This window comes from Chelmon rostratus, chromosome 20 (assembly GCF_017976325.1).
Source record: "Chelmon rostratus isolate fCheRos1 chromosome 20, fCheRos1.pri, whole genome shotgun sequence".
Classification (NCBI taxonomy): domain Eukaryota; kingdom Metazoa; phylum Chordata; class Actinopteri; order Chaetodontiformes; family Chaetodontidae; genus Chelmon; species Chelmon rostratus.
In genome coordinates, this window is record NC_055677.1 from 13,531,569 (window position 1) to 13,548,753 (window position 17,185).

The following is a 17,185-nucleotide window of genomic DNA, read 5'->3' on the forward strand; positions in this document are numbered from 1 at the left end:
TTGTACAAACTGACCCTGACTACTGACTCAGCAGACTTACACAACAAAGTGTTGTAACATCATGCATCTTTTCTTTTTCTCTTCTATGCAATTTGCCCAAAAATCAAGTTTCTGGTAAAAGTAACTATACCACAAGAAAAGCACTCAAATCTTTTCTGTATCGAGACATTAACCTGTAAACAGCATTTGAAGGTCTGCTAGTGGGGTGTCGCCGAGTGAATTGACCTTTTCCACTCTTTGCTAGTGTCATTTAAGGCTTTAAAGCAATTCATCATGTTTGGAAGCTCCTCGTGTGTCCTGCAAAATCATTCCGCACGAAGCAACTAGAAACTGCATCTGCCGCGTGTAAAATCACCACAGGGGAAAACTGACTAATCTCATGCAAGTGTCTGTGCGGCAGAGCCACTGCCGGTGAAATCGAGAAACTGGATCCACAGGTGAGCCGACTGTAATTTCAGCGTTTCGCCATTGTGGGTTTTCTGGTGCTTTCCACAGGAAGGTCTCAGTTATCACTGAGCTGTACTCTATGTGCAGTAAAGCTGTTATCCTAACTGTTAATTGGGGTGACAGTGAGCATGCAGTAAGGGGTATGAATGCTGAGGGGGGTCTCCCCTCACCTTCCTTCCTTTTATTTCATTATCATTTAAAAAACCGTTGGATTAGTATGTTAAAATGACACCACAGGCTTTATCTAGTCAATGTAGGACCTGTTTATAAAAAACGTGACATGCCTTGTCTTGCACTCCTTTTTAAAGTCAAAACTTTCATATTTACTTGAGATTTCTTGTCTGTTTGTCATCCTACCATACAGTTACCACTAGGGGGCGGACTGCAGCAACTTCCTGCATATCCTCAGTTAAATGAGAGGCTGTTTTCTCACACGGGGGAAGGCTGAAAAAACAAAAAAGCTGAAATCATTTAAATCTACAGTACGGTTCTGTGTTGGCCGGCCAGCCAGGTCTCATGTAAACCATGTGAAAGCTAGTCATAACTTCCTGTTTTCACAAACAACCATAAAATAAGCGGGGACAAGATGCACACTTACACACACACTCAGACGGGCACACACACGCGCACACACGTACATAAACATACTCCTGCTGACCCAAACCAGGCCTAAATGAGTGCTGCCAGCTCCTCTCATGTGGTCTCTCTGTGACGCTAGCTGGTCTGACTGCTAGATTAGTTTCTCCTCACAGCTGCTCGCCATCCCCGGGCCTGATGAAAGGCTGCCTGTCTGTCCGTCTGTCAACACGGGGACAAAGACAGAGAGGCCTTGCCACATGTGTAATTAGAATTGCTTCACAAAGATTATAGATCATCTTGAGGAGAGAAATGACTCGCTCATTGTAATTTGTCAATCCCAGAATAGGAAAGTTGACAGAGAGAAACCACAGAATGCAGGATGGCAGCCATCCCTGAAAGGATTAGATGCAAAACATATTTAATTTCAATCAAAATATTCTTTTAGTCATTCATTGCAATTGTTTGATTGATATGTACAAAAATTATTGAAAGGGTGCATACATAATATATTGAACAGTCCCTTTTAACTCCAGCTATAGTCTGTGTTTTGCCTGCTGTCGACGGCTCCACTTAACACTTCCACACCTCAAATCAAATGAGAGAAAGCAAAAAGAGAATATTCATTCTGGTCGTCGCCAATACATCAAGCTTCGTTTGAAATATATACAAGCGTTGATCACATGTGCGTCCTCTGAGAGGACACATAGACATCTACTTTGTAAAATTAATTAAAACTAAATATAAACAGGTTGACATTTTACTTTTCTTCATTAAGGCTTGCACATTAATACATAATGAAACAAAACAAACCAGTAATAAAATAGCTTATCAAATGCATAGCATTTTTTTTCTTATAGACACAAACTGCACTTGTGGTGCAATAAGAAGAGAATAAAAAAAGTCTACATACAGGATAAACAAGCATTGTACCAAAACTGAGTGCGTCTCTAAAATAGCTTTTGTTAAACCCTGCAAACCAGAAAAAAAGGAAAATTCACTCAGTGAAATGCCTTCAATTCATGACTATATATATATCTTTTTCTACAAACTCTGATTCTACCCTGCCAGATTTTAATGCAGCAAATCGATTGAATTTTCTACCATAAAAATATTTACTTTCACGGCTTGATTTTTCGGGCAAACACAATTATTTCCACATGGGGCACATTTCGTTGTGTAAGGAAGCCCTCCAAATGTCAAATTTAGAACAGTTAAAAGCTCGGATTCGGCAGACTTTAACCTGCGCCATTCAATGATGAACGGTGGGAAATAAAAAAGATAGTAACTCCTTTGTATCAAGACCCAGCTGCAATTTCCATACAGGAATAAAAACATGACGTTCTTCCAGTCTGAACTCTAGTTCCACATCCAATTCCCAACAAAATTCCCCATCAGTGTCTGGAATGGAGGGAGTTTCCATTTGAAAAGGCCTGCAGCTTTCCACCGGAAAATGAAAAAAGGCACTTTGGAGATGCAGGAGACAAGATTCAGTCACTAATGTGTAAAATGGAAAGATTGCAGTCCATCATTAAATTAAAAGCCTTCCTTGTTCTTGTACAGAAAGCTGATGTGGTTATCAGATTGTGTTTTTTTTCCTGTTATTTGTAATTTAATTGAAGATGAAGTAACCACCAGGAATGATCACGGGTGGTTACAGAGATGATCTCTGCACTGACGACGAAGCAGCCGCTGGTCACATCTCATTTTCCCGCTGGCCGCTCCTCCATCGCTTCCTGCACCGGCAGTGTCTCGTCCTGCAAGTAGTCCTGGGAAATGGAGTCCCCTCGTGACCTCAGGCAGCTCTGGAAGAACGGGGCCGTCTCGTTGGCCTCTTCCTGGACAGGGCTCCCGAAGGCGTCGTCCTGCCCCGCCCCGTCGCTGCCCACGGACGTCTGGCTGACGTAGACGACGATGACGTCGCCGCTGAAGTTCATCACCTGGCCGCTAGAGATGAAGGTGGTGTTGTGGCTCCCAGACACCTGACCTGAACAAAATGAAGAAAAGAGGATATTGTGAGAGGGCACAAGAGTGGTGAAAGGGGAAGAAGGGGACACTATTTATGGATAATATTTGCCCGGTACATACTCTGTACATACGTACATAATAAGTGGATTAGTGTGACAAAAGCCTTGGTTTTAATGACTGATGAATAATTTCTGACGTAACTGGTCTAAAGTGCCATGACACCCTATTGGAAAATGTGTAGAAATATGTATATATATGGTGTTGTTGTGTAAGACACTGCCTTTAAAGCTCCCACCTACACACAGGCAGATAGAGCTTCCCCTCTCCATGATGTAATTGAAGAGGGCACTGTATCTTGGCTAACCTCAGATGACAAACGGACAGTGGGTGTAATGACCATGCAGGGTGACCACAGAAAGGCCGCAGCTACATAGACCACCATATCATATCCTTTCTGCCCTATTTGCTTCCAGCGCTCTTTAGCGTGAGAAACTGAAGACCTGTGAAAACAAGCCGTTTGTCAAGGGTTTAGGGTTTTACAGACGTGGCTGAATAAACGTGTTGTTCACCTCTTTCTAACCTTTCTTCCGTCCAGTTGCATGGTTCTCCACAAGAGAACTTTCCATTGTTTTATTCGACTTTATTCGTAAATCCACAATGTGCTCTCATTTGTGCAAACTTGTACGGATCTACCGGCGTCCATGTGGTGTTCGCGTATGGATCTCAGCCAGCCAGGTGAATTAGGAAATAAACTGTGTTGTTTTTGTTTTGAAAGCCATCTTTCACCACATTAAGCCTCTGGTTCCTATTTTATCCAGCCTCCCGTCTGAGTTTCCAGCAGACAGCACCGGCCGACCCTCCGTGACTCACAGCTCATGCCTCATCTAGTCACACATACGCGCACGCGCAGAATTTCACAGCGAATGTAAGCAAAGAGGCTCCAGCAGACACTTTTACCCCTACACACACACACAAACCCACACACACACACGCAGCCCTGTAAAGCTGCGAGGACGCACTAACACAGTCCCACACTCACAGAAAGTGCGTCTCTGTGTTCCCCATCTGAGAGCCTTTCCCGGAATACCAGTCTGAGAGGTCTAGCTTGAAAGTATGTCATTTCACCGCAACTCTGAAAACAAAGCTCTGTGGAATCTGCTTGGGTTCCTCTGTTTATCCTTTCTTAATACCAAGCTGATTTTTCTGGATGCCCAACAACTGTAGCAATACAGTCTACTGACAAGGCTTTTAAACCAAAGACTAAAGTTGAACTCTTACAGGACCCCTCTCCTGTTCAGGCTCAAAGAAAACCACAACTGTCCACACCAACGTCTCACTGGTTCTCATGTGGACAGCTGCCAGTTTTGCCCCATCCAACAGTAAAATATATCAGGGTCATCACTACTGTTGAGGTGCCCTAGGACCAACTGTCCCAGTGGCCACCAGATTAGACTGATGCTGTGTGTGTGATCTGCATGAGGCAGAGGGGGACAGGTGAGACCTCTCACCCTCGCTTGACCTTAAAATAGCGTGTGCGGGAAGTCCATTTAATCTTCTGTCATTACTGCATGATGGGAAATGGTGTTCATGTCGGGCCGGCAAGCGTGTAATTAAAGTACCCAGTCATCAGTGAGAGTAAAAAAAAAAAAAAAAAAAAGTCTTCACAAGTTTGTGTGTGTGTGTGTGTGTTTGTTAGGTGGGCAGGGTTATAAAAGTATTACTCAAGCTGCGCACATCTTGCTTCAATTAAAGCTGTGGTAACTTTGCGCAACCCTATGGAACTCTGGGTAAACAGGAGCTTTGTAGATGGCATAGTTCGCACTGACACACAAGCACAACACTACGTTGGAGTGTGGTTCTGGTGGTTCGCTAGCTCATCAAACACTCACATATCTTATTCCTGCTCCCTGTGTGGTCCCCCCCCCCCCAAAAAAAAAAAATCCAGGATCCAACTATCAGTACTGGCTTTAATAAAAACATATTTCTTGGACACGATCATGCAAACTTCTTATTCCAATCCTCTGCCATAAGTTTTGTTCACCTAATAACACCCCAATTTGAGCAGACCACTGTCCTGAGCAGACGGTTCTGATAATACTGCTTTTATAACTAACCGTAACCGCTCAGTGTTTGAGGCACAATAAATGCGATTCCCGGAGATTTTTCTCTTTGGCAGTGTGCAAAGGTCTCAGCGAGAACAATGCAAGTTCAACCGTGTGACAGTAAAACTTTCCATTAAAACCGACATATATTTCATTCTGTTATTCTTCGCGGCCGGTCCCACCTATTCTGCGGCGAGGGAACGCTGCTATGCAGTGCATCAAATCATGTATGGCTACGACCCTGTGGCAACACGGTGGTGGCTGCCTACACAAACAAAGAGCACAGAATCCACCTGGCAAACACAACTGTGGTCCCACAGTCTTTGTAATGAGCCATTATCCCCATAGCACACAACCACTGCGCATTCAGTCTTCACTGACATTGTCGAGTGGTCATAGCAAAATTATCCAGCAAATATTCATCTCCATAGCATCTTTGTATTGCCCCGAGAGAGCCACAAACAGCTCGGCTTTCTGGGAATCTACACACAGATGTATGGAAGCCCATTTGCGCCATGGAAAGTAAACTTGTGTAATAATACAAATAAAAACACTAATGGTAATACTGAGTGAAAATAATGAGATGCTGGATCAGAATTATGAGACTGACTTCCCAGGTCACTGTTCTTGCTATCCAATAATAAATCAGACTGTTGATTTGAGTGAAGGTGAAAAGCCAACTTTATTAAAAACTCATAATTTTGAGGAAATAAGTCAGATTTAAAAATGTAACAGTATGACTACTTCACATGATGAATTAAGACAAAATCATGAGTTAATGAACTTATAATTTTGACTTTTAGCAAGTCAAACTAGTATCTAGCTTCTCAGTTAAAAAACTCTGAGGTAGCATGTCAGAATTTTGACTTGAGTTATTATCTCATAATTTTGTTTTTAATATTCTCATTTTTCTCATTTCAATTTTGCCAGCAAAAGGCTTCCATAGTGTTTTTTTAAACACATTTCTACATAATTGGGCTTAAAACTGTAAAGGTTTTACATTTTCACCAACCTGAGGTAAGAGTTGGTTCAGCCAGCTGACTATGGAGGCTCTCGGGCGTGCACTCCAGTTCTGACTCCACAGAAGAGAGCTTGTTTCCCCTGCTATCCCCCCAGGAAAGTGCCTGGCCTTGCTCCGGGCTCGAGGCCTCAGGGGCCTTGTCCAGGTAGAGATCTCCAACAGAGGAGGAAGTCATCAAGGGGCTGACCGAGGTCATCGCAGAGGTTGTGCTGTTCTCTTTTGAGGTGGAGTCTGTGCTCGCCAGTCTGTATAATCCCTCCTGCTTTACAAATGACCTGTCAGCCAGGTGAGGCTTGAACTCTGGTCTCACCTGGGCCTGGGACAACGGCAGGCAGAGTTCAGGAAGTGGACTGGATGGGGGGATATCAGAGGAGGAGTGGAGGAGTGGCGGTGAAAGAGAGACAAGGGACGCGAGGCCTGTCTCACTCTTGGCCAAAACCATTTTTTCTTGATGTCTGTCCCCCTTTTCTCCATTGTCCGCCCTTACGCTCTCACTTTTCTCCACCTTCCCGCTTTCATCTCCATCAAGCCCGCCACATGAGCAGGTTCCTGGAGTCCCAGGGCTGACGGCCTGGCTGCAGTCCTCATTCTCCCCTACTTCCAGTGGCTCTCGGACGGGGATGACACACACACAAGAACCTGCCAAAAGAGGAGACGCGCTCACGATCTCCTCTTCTTCCGACACCTCCTCAGGTTCTCCAGACCCCTCGCTCTGATCCTCCATCACTGTCTTCCCCTTGGTCTCCTGTTCCTCTGTCATCTCCCCTGTTAGGGGCAGCGAGACCTTGACACCGGGAACAGAGGTGGGGAACGTGCATGGGGGCTCATCAGCGGGGCTGTGGGGCGCTTGGCAGATGAGTTTGGTGGTCTCACATGGTGTACATTTGGGGCCTCCAGGGCCTCCTCCTATTCCTCCTCCTGCTCCACTGTGGTAGAGAGGGGCCAAGGTCTCCTAGAGCGAAAGGAAAATTGTAAATAACTGTTATTTTGTGCATGAATAGAAAGAAATATTTGACTTCCCAAACCATAGACTAGGTCATAAAGAAATAAATGCTGTATTTGTTCCTAAGTGTTTCATTTGATCATAAATTTCACAAACACTCTAATAAGTAGATGGGATTCTTTGTGTACTTCCATTGCTTTTAACTGGAATTCCACTTTACCTGTTGTATCCTGGTCCTCTTCAGATTCTGAACACAGGATCGCAGATTTACTAGAAAAAGAAAACAACAACTCAATGCTGAGCAAAACGCAGGAGCAGATGTGTTCTGGAAGACACTTAGAGATTGGACGGAAAAAGGTTTGAAAAATCAAGGTTGACTTTTGTTTCCGGGTCTCATATTTGGGTTAGACGCCGCCACAGCTTCTTGGCTTTTCGGGAGCACACATGTTTAGAATAATGCTGCTCGCCAGTAAAAAAAGCCATAATGAAAAATGGTTTAATGTGATGCATGAGATTTCTGTAATAGAATAAGGAACATTTGCTTTGAGACCCAAGGCAGACATATTTGATAAATGCTGGAAAGGATGTACTGAGTTTAACAAGCCGTGTAGAACAGATTTCAAATAAAAGAGCGTCAGTTGTATTGTAACCCCTCTGGTTCTCTTCTACACACAAACTATTTGAGCATTTTTTTTTTTTTTTTTTACAAATACAACGTATTCTTAATGCATAGTTAATGTGCAATGTGCACCACCTGCATATGTCAATGCATGTCTGTCGTGAACCAGCGTCTACACGGTATGATACCTTGAAATCAGTCATAACAATAAAAATGAAGCATCTAGCCACAGGAGAGCTTCAGGATCGATATGGCTGCAACCTACCAGAGAGTAATTTCAGCTTGTCCTTGTAGCAGAAGAGGAGCAGGATGAGGAGACACAGAACGGTGATGACTGACAGCACTGACACGACGACCCAGGAGGGTGCTGCACCTGCAAGAGAGAGAGAGAGAGGTTCAGAGCATGTCTACCGTCAGTGATGAATATGAATACGATGAATCAGACTTTTTTCTAATTGTTCCAGTAGCAGGAGTTATCTGCCACACATGCTTTACGTAAGTGCATCTTTATTTTGAGCAGTTAAATGTGCATGGAATTGGCTCAACACAAAAGGTCTGCGGGGAAAGTGTCGGCGTCTTACCAGAGACAGGCGGTCCGCACGCTGCGTCAGCCCGAGCGCTGCCCGGCTTCGTTTCACTCCGGCCCTCAGCCTTACAGCTAGAAGAGAGGACGAAATGGCAGAAACACTGAGTGAACAGGAGCGGACGCATGACATGTTTTCTTCTTTCCGCCTCTCCGCCGGCCAACCTGCTAACCTTTACGGATGCATCTGCGATGACGAGGGACAGGCAGACGGGGAGAAAAACAAAATTCCCTCTATGTCTCTCCATCGTCATCGCCATCGTCATCGTCATCGTCACTGATCTGGCCAGCAGTGGAAGCTGGTGTCTGGTCTCGGGTTCCAGAGGAAGTGGTGTGAGCATTACTCATGGCAGCTGGCTGGTGGTGAGCCAGAGGAGAGCTACCCAAACTACCCATTCTCCTTTCACAAAATTAAAAGGACCCAGGCTAAAAACTGTGTGTGTGCGCGTGTGTGGTTGGGCGTGTGTGGATGCGTGCGCGCATATATGCACTTACTTAGTCCATTGTTTGCATGGTTCGGCGCTGTTGTCAGCAGAGAAGAAGCCTTTCTTGCATGCAACACAGATCTTCCTTCCGTTAGTCGACTCTGGAATTAGCAACATGCATTGTGGTTTATCTCTAAGTGACACCCCGGTGTTAATGGTTTGATTTTGATTTTGTGTGAGCGCGTCTCACCAGGGTCCACCTCCAGCCCATATCCAGCACTGCAGGCGGGAATCCTCTCACAGTACTCACAGTTGATGGGGTAGCACTGGAGGCCGGGAACGCAGCGACACGGCTCCTCCGCCACAGGGTTCTCAGGCCTCTCCATGAAACCCTTCACTGGGGGTCAAAGCGGGGAGTATTTTAGTGCAGAGGTAGGTCCAAATCCTTGAGAGGAATGATAATGTGTGTTGCATCTAAAACCTCACTCCACAGGCTGAATCTGCAGTTGCGCTGCGGCTTGTGTGGAGTTTGGAACTGGCTTCATTGCAAAGAATTCGGGATTATTCTATGAGACACTTTCCTGAAGAACGCTGTAGCTTTGAGCTCACATCATCAAAAACTGTACACAAGAACGTTTTCTGTCACGATTGGAGCATTTTCTGAGAACCTCAAAATCACTACGAAACTGCTATAATAACTACTGAGCTTCTGCTGAGACTGCTTCAGAGGTGGTGCCTTAATCTTCCAGGCTGCAGGTACTGACCTGGGTCACAGAACTTCTGCTGAAGACAGCGCATCTTGTCAGTCCAGCCGGGCTGGTATTCACCACGGTTACATTTTAAACACTTAGTCTCGTCTGAATCGGTGCAGTCGGAGAACACACGGAAGCCTAATGGAGAAAAAGGGAGAGAGAGGGGGGAGAAGAAAGACAGATGGATTTAACAACCCATGCATAATCACACTAACCACTAAAAACCTAATGGAAGAGGAGAAAAGGAGGAGGAAATTGAAAAAATTAGAGCCCTTTTCCTCTTTTAAAGAAGCGGGTACTTCCAGCGGATCAGACGTCAAAACTAACTAAACTGTGTGTAAACGTTCCGTTTTGAAACGTCCTTCCTCTTTTGATTCAGGATCTTTGTGAATGGAAACCTATTTATACTTCATGCTGCTTCCATTGAGCAAAGCAAATATGCAATATTCTCACGCCACCTTCGACCCTATGTGTGCGTGCGTGCATGTGTTTTTGTGTGTGTGTGTGTGTGTGTGTTATTACCTGGTCCACACTTCTTGCAGCATCTGGAGTTTCTTAAGTAATGTTTTTCGTCACACTGGAGAGATTTGGAGACCACGTGCTGAAAAGCAGCAAGACATAACATTAGTTTTGTTATTTTGTGTGAATTCAGCTTTTTTACGTGACCGGACAGCTTCTGCAAAAAGCAGTCTTGCATCCTTTTACCACAGAAAACAGGTTAGTTAGACCAAATTCCATCATGACTCCCTTGATCAAAAAACTTTCCATCGGCTCTATACAATCTTCTTCATGAATGCGCCGCTTTTCTTGGACGCTCCTTCCTCAGCTCATCTTTCACATCCACACGTGATATTTTGAGATGGCGGTGAGCAACGAGACGAAGAGGATGGATAAAACATTTCCAAGACATGCCCAGGAATTCTTTCCACACTCTCAGAAGCACCTGACCACAGCACTGTGCATCCTCCGAACCAGCACACTAAACCCCCATAGGACCCAGTTACGAGAGGAGAACCAAGTGGAAGTAGATGATCAGCTCCAGTTGGCTTGGAATTAATAAACACTTGGCCGCAGAGATTCTGATCCCCGCTGGCGAGCTGTTAAAAGGAAATCACCATGATTTAGGCAGGATGGCCTATTTGTCAGCAACACCTATTGAGTAAATGGTGAGAATAAAAGGTGAGATCTCGAGGTAGCTGTTAAGCTAACAGGTGAGCTCATCCCTAAAAGTCTTCTGTTGTGACTTGCTATAATGCCAAGTCTCCTGCTGTTATTCATTAGTGTCAACTATAGCATTAGCATGGATTACCAGAGCTCTTGTTGCGAGGAGCGTGGAGATGAGCGGTGAAACATCCATGTGTGATTTAAACAATAATTGGGAACTCTAGTATAAAGACCACAAAGGTAAACCGTGCAGGCTCTCTCTCTCTCTCTCTCTCACACACACACAAACACACACATACACACACTAACACACACACACACACATGCTGTACACACCCTCCAGCCACCCTAAATTAGGGCCTGGTGTTCTCCTCGCCACATTGCTGAATTAGAGAATCTGGCTGTTATGACAGAAACTGTGCCAAAGCCACAGCGTCTAAATATAAATGCAGAAAAAATACAACCTATAGGCCTGACTGCACTCTGACCTCGGACCAACCTCCTGCTTTTTCTCTTTCAGCCCTTCTGAAAGCTCCTTTCCACCCCTGAAATTATCCACTGATTCAGTCATTCATACTGTAATTTGTACAGTGAAGAAACGCTGAGACTGCAGTCCCCCATGTGAAATGTGACAGATCCAGCCTCCTGCTCTGCTCATACATTTCTCTGTCTGTCACCGCACTCATCAGCAATAGTCGTCTTTTCTCTCTAACTCACAACAGAAATCTGAATGTTTTAATTTCCTGCAGTTTATACTGATTCTAACGAAATGCAACTCTGCACAAACCACTGGATTCGTGCTGTTCTTGGCGTGCATGTAAAAATATGCACAATAATGTCAGTTTAGATAAAACTAATGGGATATAACTCAGACATTTCCCCTCCCCCTTTGTTATTTCCATCCCACACCTCCGCGTTAAACTCTGTTAACTCTCAGTGTCTGTCTATCCGGCCTCAGGCCGCCGCAGCTCGCAACATGAAAACTGCCAAACGTTTAATTACCTCCACTCAGCCTCTCACACATCAGCCGGTCTTTGTTTTATAATCTAACCGGGGGGATAATGATGCACAGCTCTCATAGCTCGGACCGCAGAGCTAATGAGGACCATGTGCTGCAGCGCGCAGAAGTGGCAGGAGCAGGAAGGGTTCCCATGCGAGAGGAGTTCACGTCTTTGTGCGGAGAGTCAGAGATGGATGCAGAGACACATCTGTGAAGCCAACAACTGCACAGGAAGCCAAAAGAATGCTGGGAATTGTATTTTTGTTGCGGCCACATCTAAACATTGGGCCTCAGCTATGCGAGGCAGTATGTTTGGACTCACTAAATATATATGTAAGAGGAAAAAGAGCTGATCCACCCTATATGATTATAGGTTATCATAAGCGTCAAGCTAGAACATCCAACCTCAGTACTAACTTTATCTACTGTATGGATTCAAATATACACTTAGGTTTGTGTGTGTGTGTGTGTGTGTGTGTGTGTGTGAGTCTCAGGGAAACTGTGAAAGGAAAAAGATAGGACACAGAGAGGGGGCATGGATGGATGGATGTCGGGCTGCATGGAACAGAGAAAAGAGACAAACAGGGCTTTTATTGTCTGATTGCTCTAGTGATATTCAGTAACTGCCCCCTTTTTTTATCACCTTTTCCAAGAGGTTTTGTGTATCTAAATCCTTCACCAGTTGTGTGATCCTATCAAACGGGAGCGTGACGCAGAGCGCATTCCATTTGCTGTCAGAAAACTGGAGAATTTGCATAACGGCCGCAGCGGCCGCTGGCGCCCGGCCAAGAGAAGCACAGCCTGACTTTTAGGCCTCCGCAGGTTTCAGCGAGCCACGATAAGGTGCTGTAAAAGCATAATGCAAAACAATTGAATCTTTGTGCAATGTTTGCGCCTGTGATTAATTCTTTCAAAGCTATAAAAACAAATCCTTTGAAGTGCCACCTGCACAAATCAGGGTATTTGCTAGTTTTGAAATCTCATAGCCCTGATAAATGCTTTCAACACCTCAACCGTGCGAGCACCTAAACATGTTCAGATTTGAGCGGATTGTTGCTCGAGTAATGAGAAAGCACACTTTTGCTTATCTGAAAAACTAGCCACGGCTCACGTGAGCTGACATCTTTTAGATCTGCAGCAGGACGCTGGCTTCACCCGAAGGAGAAGCAGCGGAACCCAACAATCTGTTGGCGAAAAACTGGAAAAGCGCGAACGACAGAACCTCAGCAAAAACAGACGCTGTGAAAAAGCTGGGGAGGTTGTCCCACGGCACTTGAAATCTGTGCCAACTGTTTTAATTTAACCACACAGCTTGATCTAGGTGTGTTAGAGACACTCCGAAGGTCTTAAAACAATTATAATTCCTTCCCCACACAAAGCTCCATTATCTACCAGTTGAATGTCTCTGTTGTCTGGGTAGTTAAATCAAGTTTGGATCTGCAGGCCTGCAGCAGAGTTGCTGCTCGAACCAAGGTAGACACAACACTGATTACTGACGAGACAGTGGACTGATGGATGGAATGGTTGAAGCGAAGGCGGTGGTGAGAGGCTGCTGATGGTTGAACGACGGACAGATGATCGGACGCATGAACGCACGGATGGCTGGAGAAGCTGACCTGTTAGGAGCACAGGAGCCACTTGGGGAGGCCAGTAGATTAATCCGCCAAAGCTCAGTTTACTTCTGATATACTGACTTTTCAGCTCTCGACATCTTGAAGTAATCTTCTATTGCACAATGTCGCACAGACAGTTTGAAATGGATTTGGAATGGATTGGATGAAGTGGTTGAAAACCGAGAAAACGAAGGGGAATTCTTTCGGGATACTGTGAGTCAGTGATGGCAAGACCTCGGTGAGAGCGGAGCAAAGCCAAAGGTTTGCAGTGTCACCTTAAAAACGTACATGAAAAATAGTTCCTCCCCCCTCCGCACAGCGACTCGTTTTCCAGGCGTCAGACCTGTACTCTCCTGTCTCTCCCGCGCCGCTGGACGCGGTGCAGTTCCTTTAAGCGCGATCTCTTGCAACACACGTTGGAGAGGCTTAGAAGAAAAACGGGGAAGAAAGCGCGTCTGTTCCAGTCAAAGTCATAACGATGCGGGCTTACGGTAACACAGGGGCCAACAGGCAGTGATAGATCACTGGTGCCCAGCAGTCCCACCACTGCAACCACAGCTTATAAACTACTCCACCTGGACGGAGTTAGCTCCTTGGACGAAACAACAACATGGACAACATGTCATGGGCCATTCACTTTTTTTTCCCGTTCAATCAAACTGTGGCACGGGATCAGTTTCTAGAACGGGGATGATTTTATTTGAGCCTTTGAGGAATGGCACAAAAGTGACAGTGAAACACGGCGCACTGACATATTTTGTTTTAGCGTCTAACCCTCTGGGTCCTCTTTGGAAACCTCTCCTCTGGCGCGGCTAACGAGGCTCCTGATGAGCCATTTGGCCCGCGCCGGTCCCCTCTGGACCGGCAGAGAATTCCTGGTGAGGGGAGAAGAGCATCCAGCTGCCAGCGGCGTTCTTGCGGTCAGAACAGGGGAGGTGGACCCGACCCAAACACAACTGTTTCCAGTCAGTGTCCGGGCGTAAAACTCCAACACCCCTCCCTCCTCCTCGCTCCTTCTCTGACCCGTTCATACAAAACATCTGATGTGATGACACGTACTCTGGTTTACTGTTACACGTCGTGTCGTCCATCCACTCGAGAAAAATAAACCATCTCGACTCTCGTGGAGTTGCAACTCATGTGAATAAAACCGGACAGCTCCGCAAACATAGCGCGTGGGAGACAGGACATAGAGGAAAAAAAAGGTCATTATCGGCTCTTTTAAATGCATCCCTTAATCTTGTTATCAGAGGAAACCCGAGTTTTAGCAGCAGCAAGTGTGTTTTTACCTGTGCGTAAAAGGTGACGAGGACGCATGTTATCCAGCCTCGGGCTATCCAACTTGAAGAAAAGTTCCGTCTCATCTCTGCGGCTTAACGGAGACTAGCTCTGATGCAAACTCTTCTCTCCCTCAGCCAAGAAGATGACTCTCCACGCCGAGATCCGAACCGAAATCACTTCTTCTCGCGTGCGTAAGTGTGGCGGGTCCTCCACACCGTCTCACAGGGCATTCTTGCGCCTTCATTCCCGGCAGGGCAGCTGCGGTTCCCTCTTCTCTTCTCCTCTCATCTGCCTTCTGCTTTCACCCACGCGTTGTGGAGGAAGCTTCGTGCAACAGCTTGTAAAAACTGACTGACTGACTGAGGGAGGGAACTCCTCCACGTTGTCATGGGTAAGGAAAAAAGTTCATCCCCCCTCTCTCTCTCTCTCTCTCTCTTCCCTCCTGCCTTCATGCACTGATCTCTCTCTCTGACTGAATGAGTGAGTGTGTATGAGACACTTAGACTAAGTGTGCCTGTCAGTGATGGAAGTTTATTATGGTAACATGAACCTTTATACACTGGAATTACAAGTGTACTGCCACAACATGTTTCTCTCCTTCTGTGATTACCAACTTTATGACGCTTTGCTGCCCAACAGCCTGCAGTTTATTTTGACAGTTTGTCAAAATGACACGTTCCATGTGATTAGTCAAACGAGCTGAGTCAGGGCCTCGTGCCAGAGGTGGATCCAGCTATGACCCCCACACCCAGAGGCAAAGCATGTGGTCACTTCGATAGATCTCTCCTCCTGCATCATGGAGGAGAGTGGCCTGGCCCAGCGTGGTTCCTGGAGCCCGTGTCGTGGAACAGCCGCGACCATTTATACAGTAAACAAAAGGCGTTGAAGTGTATCCTGCCTCCAGGAAATAGCCCTCCTATGCTCCCAGGGAAGATGGAGAAAAAGCACTGGGTGTATTTCCCTCTGAATTTGCATGGAAGTCCAAACCCAGCCTACCTTGGCAAGTCATGAGAAGGAAGGTTTGAGAGAGTAGATTATATGTTCTCTTCAAGGTGACAGTTATGCAAATATCAAATTGCATGTGTGGGCCCTGAGTGGATTGAATAGGGGGCTGATTGGCACGAAAGTGGAGCGATGAGGCGAGCAAGGAGAATCAACAACAGAATCTTCATTCCTTGATAAGAGCAAGAGTCATGAAAGTGGACCGAGAGAAAAGTTGCACATACCGATATTTAAGCTGTTTTCATAAAAAATAAGAACAGATTATCCTGAATATCAATAAGTTATGCCTAAAAATCAACAGTGATTGACGTTCAGTCGAGGCTTTTGGATAGATAAAGAACTTTTGCACTCATAAGGAGTTCAATAGAGGGAGAAAGAGGAAGAATAATGAGAGTTTTAAGCTAAGCCAAAAGGAGGTAATGGGCCCTGTCCTCCCTCTGCCCCTCTTCCCGTAAAAACATGCTGAGAAAAGCTGTTTTGTGGTGGGGCCTCTGCAGCGTACACAGTAGCAATTAAGAGCCAGATTGCTAAAAGAGTCCAATCAGGAACCTGAATGCACTCCAGATATTCCCACCAAGCTAAACCTCACAACAAAACTGAACTGCAAACACAGAGAAGTCCCCGTTAGGCCCCACTTCAAACACAGAAGTTTCACCGTAGCTTGTTTTGATGTATGAAAATGCAGATGCACTGCAGGCAGACGCCACGCTGTTTTACAAGCATCACACCTCAGGGGACCTGGGTCAGAGCGTAGACTGTGTAGCTCTGTGAGCATGTGGGTTGTGTTGCTTAGCATCACTTAAAACAAGTCAGAGTTCGTGAAGTAGGCTTATTCCAGACAGCTCATACACACAAAAATGCACACGCAGGCCATAAGCTGCTGCGCGGTTTCCATTAACGCAACACAGAAAGGAGGCAGCCACAGCCTGTTTTGGTGCCATGATTTTGGAGGAAGATTCAAGGGTTCAGCATGGTCTCCCTTGATCGCACTGCAGGGCTGAAAAACATGCACATGGCAGTCACATAGACACAGAGCGGAATAACAACATTAAGGCTTAGCCACCATGTTCCGGTGGTTTTCGGGTTGGATATGCATTGCTCCCGCTTGCTTTGGAAACAGATGTGATCTGTGAGTCACCCCAGCCACCAAAGTTTGAGCTGCAGGCTGACGCCATTTCTGCACAAAGACGAAATGCCAGGAGGATTTTCATGAGTGCGTACACACATACAGAAATGCAGGTTCACATCCAGATGCGCAGGCAGCTACGCACGTTGGCACGAGGATACGAAAACCAGCAAAAGGTTGTCCTGACACACAAAGAACAAAGAATATTCACTATGAATGCAAATCACATATCAGGCATCTGTCTGCACACACATATCTACAGACGCAGATAGAGACACACAGGCACACCCACACAGGAGGGAGAAAACACACACACACACACACACACACACACACAACCCCAGCCCTAAACCTGTCTTGTATCAATTATATTTGTCCACCTGTCGAGTTATCAGCGATGAAGGTTGAATATTAGCCTGAATATGCAAATCAAGGGGTGTTCACTCACGCAATGTTCAACCACTAAATGAGTGCAGCTCCACGGGCCAGCCTGACCCATTTCTGCTTTCAGCACAAATAAGTGTACCGGATTCCACGACAGGCCAATCAACCGTGCAACTGTG

At 45.8% G+C, this 17,185-nt stretch overlaps 1 protein-coding gene across 1 annotated transcript; it reads right to left on the reverse strand.

The window, feature by feature from the left end:
* Positions 1-1,476: 1,476 nt before the first annotated feature.
* tnfrsf11a (tumor necrosis factor receptor superfamily, member 11a, NFKB activator) lies at positions 1,477-14,816 on the reverse strand. The gene is made up of 10 exons (XM_041961602.1): positions 14,503-14,816; positions 9,959-10,037; positions 9,449-9,574; positions 8,935-9,081; positions 8,755-8,845; positions 8,258-8,334; positions 7,942-8,049; positions 7,278-7,327; positions 6,106-7,066; positions 1,477-3,010 (listed from the first exon to the last, which is right to left on the reverse strand). The coding sequence occupies exons 1-10, from the start codon at positions 14,575-14,577 to the stop codon at positions 2,727-2,729; spliced, it is 1,998 nt and encodes a 665-aa protein (XP_041817536.1). The 5' UTR covers positions 14,578-14,816; the 3' UTR covers positions 1,477-2,726.
* Positions 14,817-17,185: the final 2,369 nt, after the last annotated feature.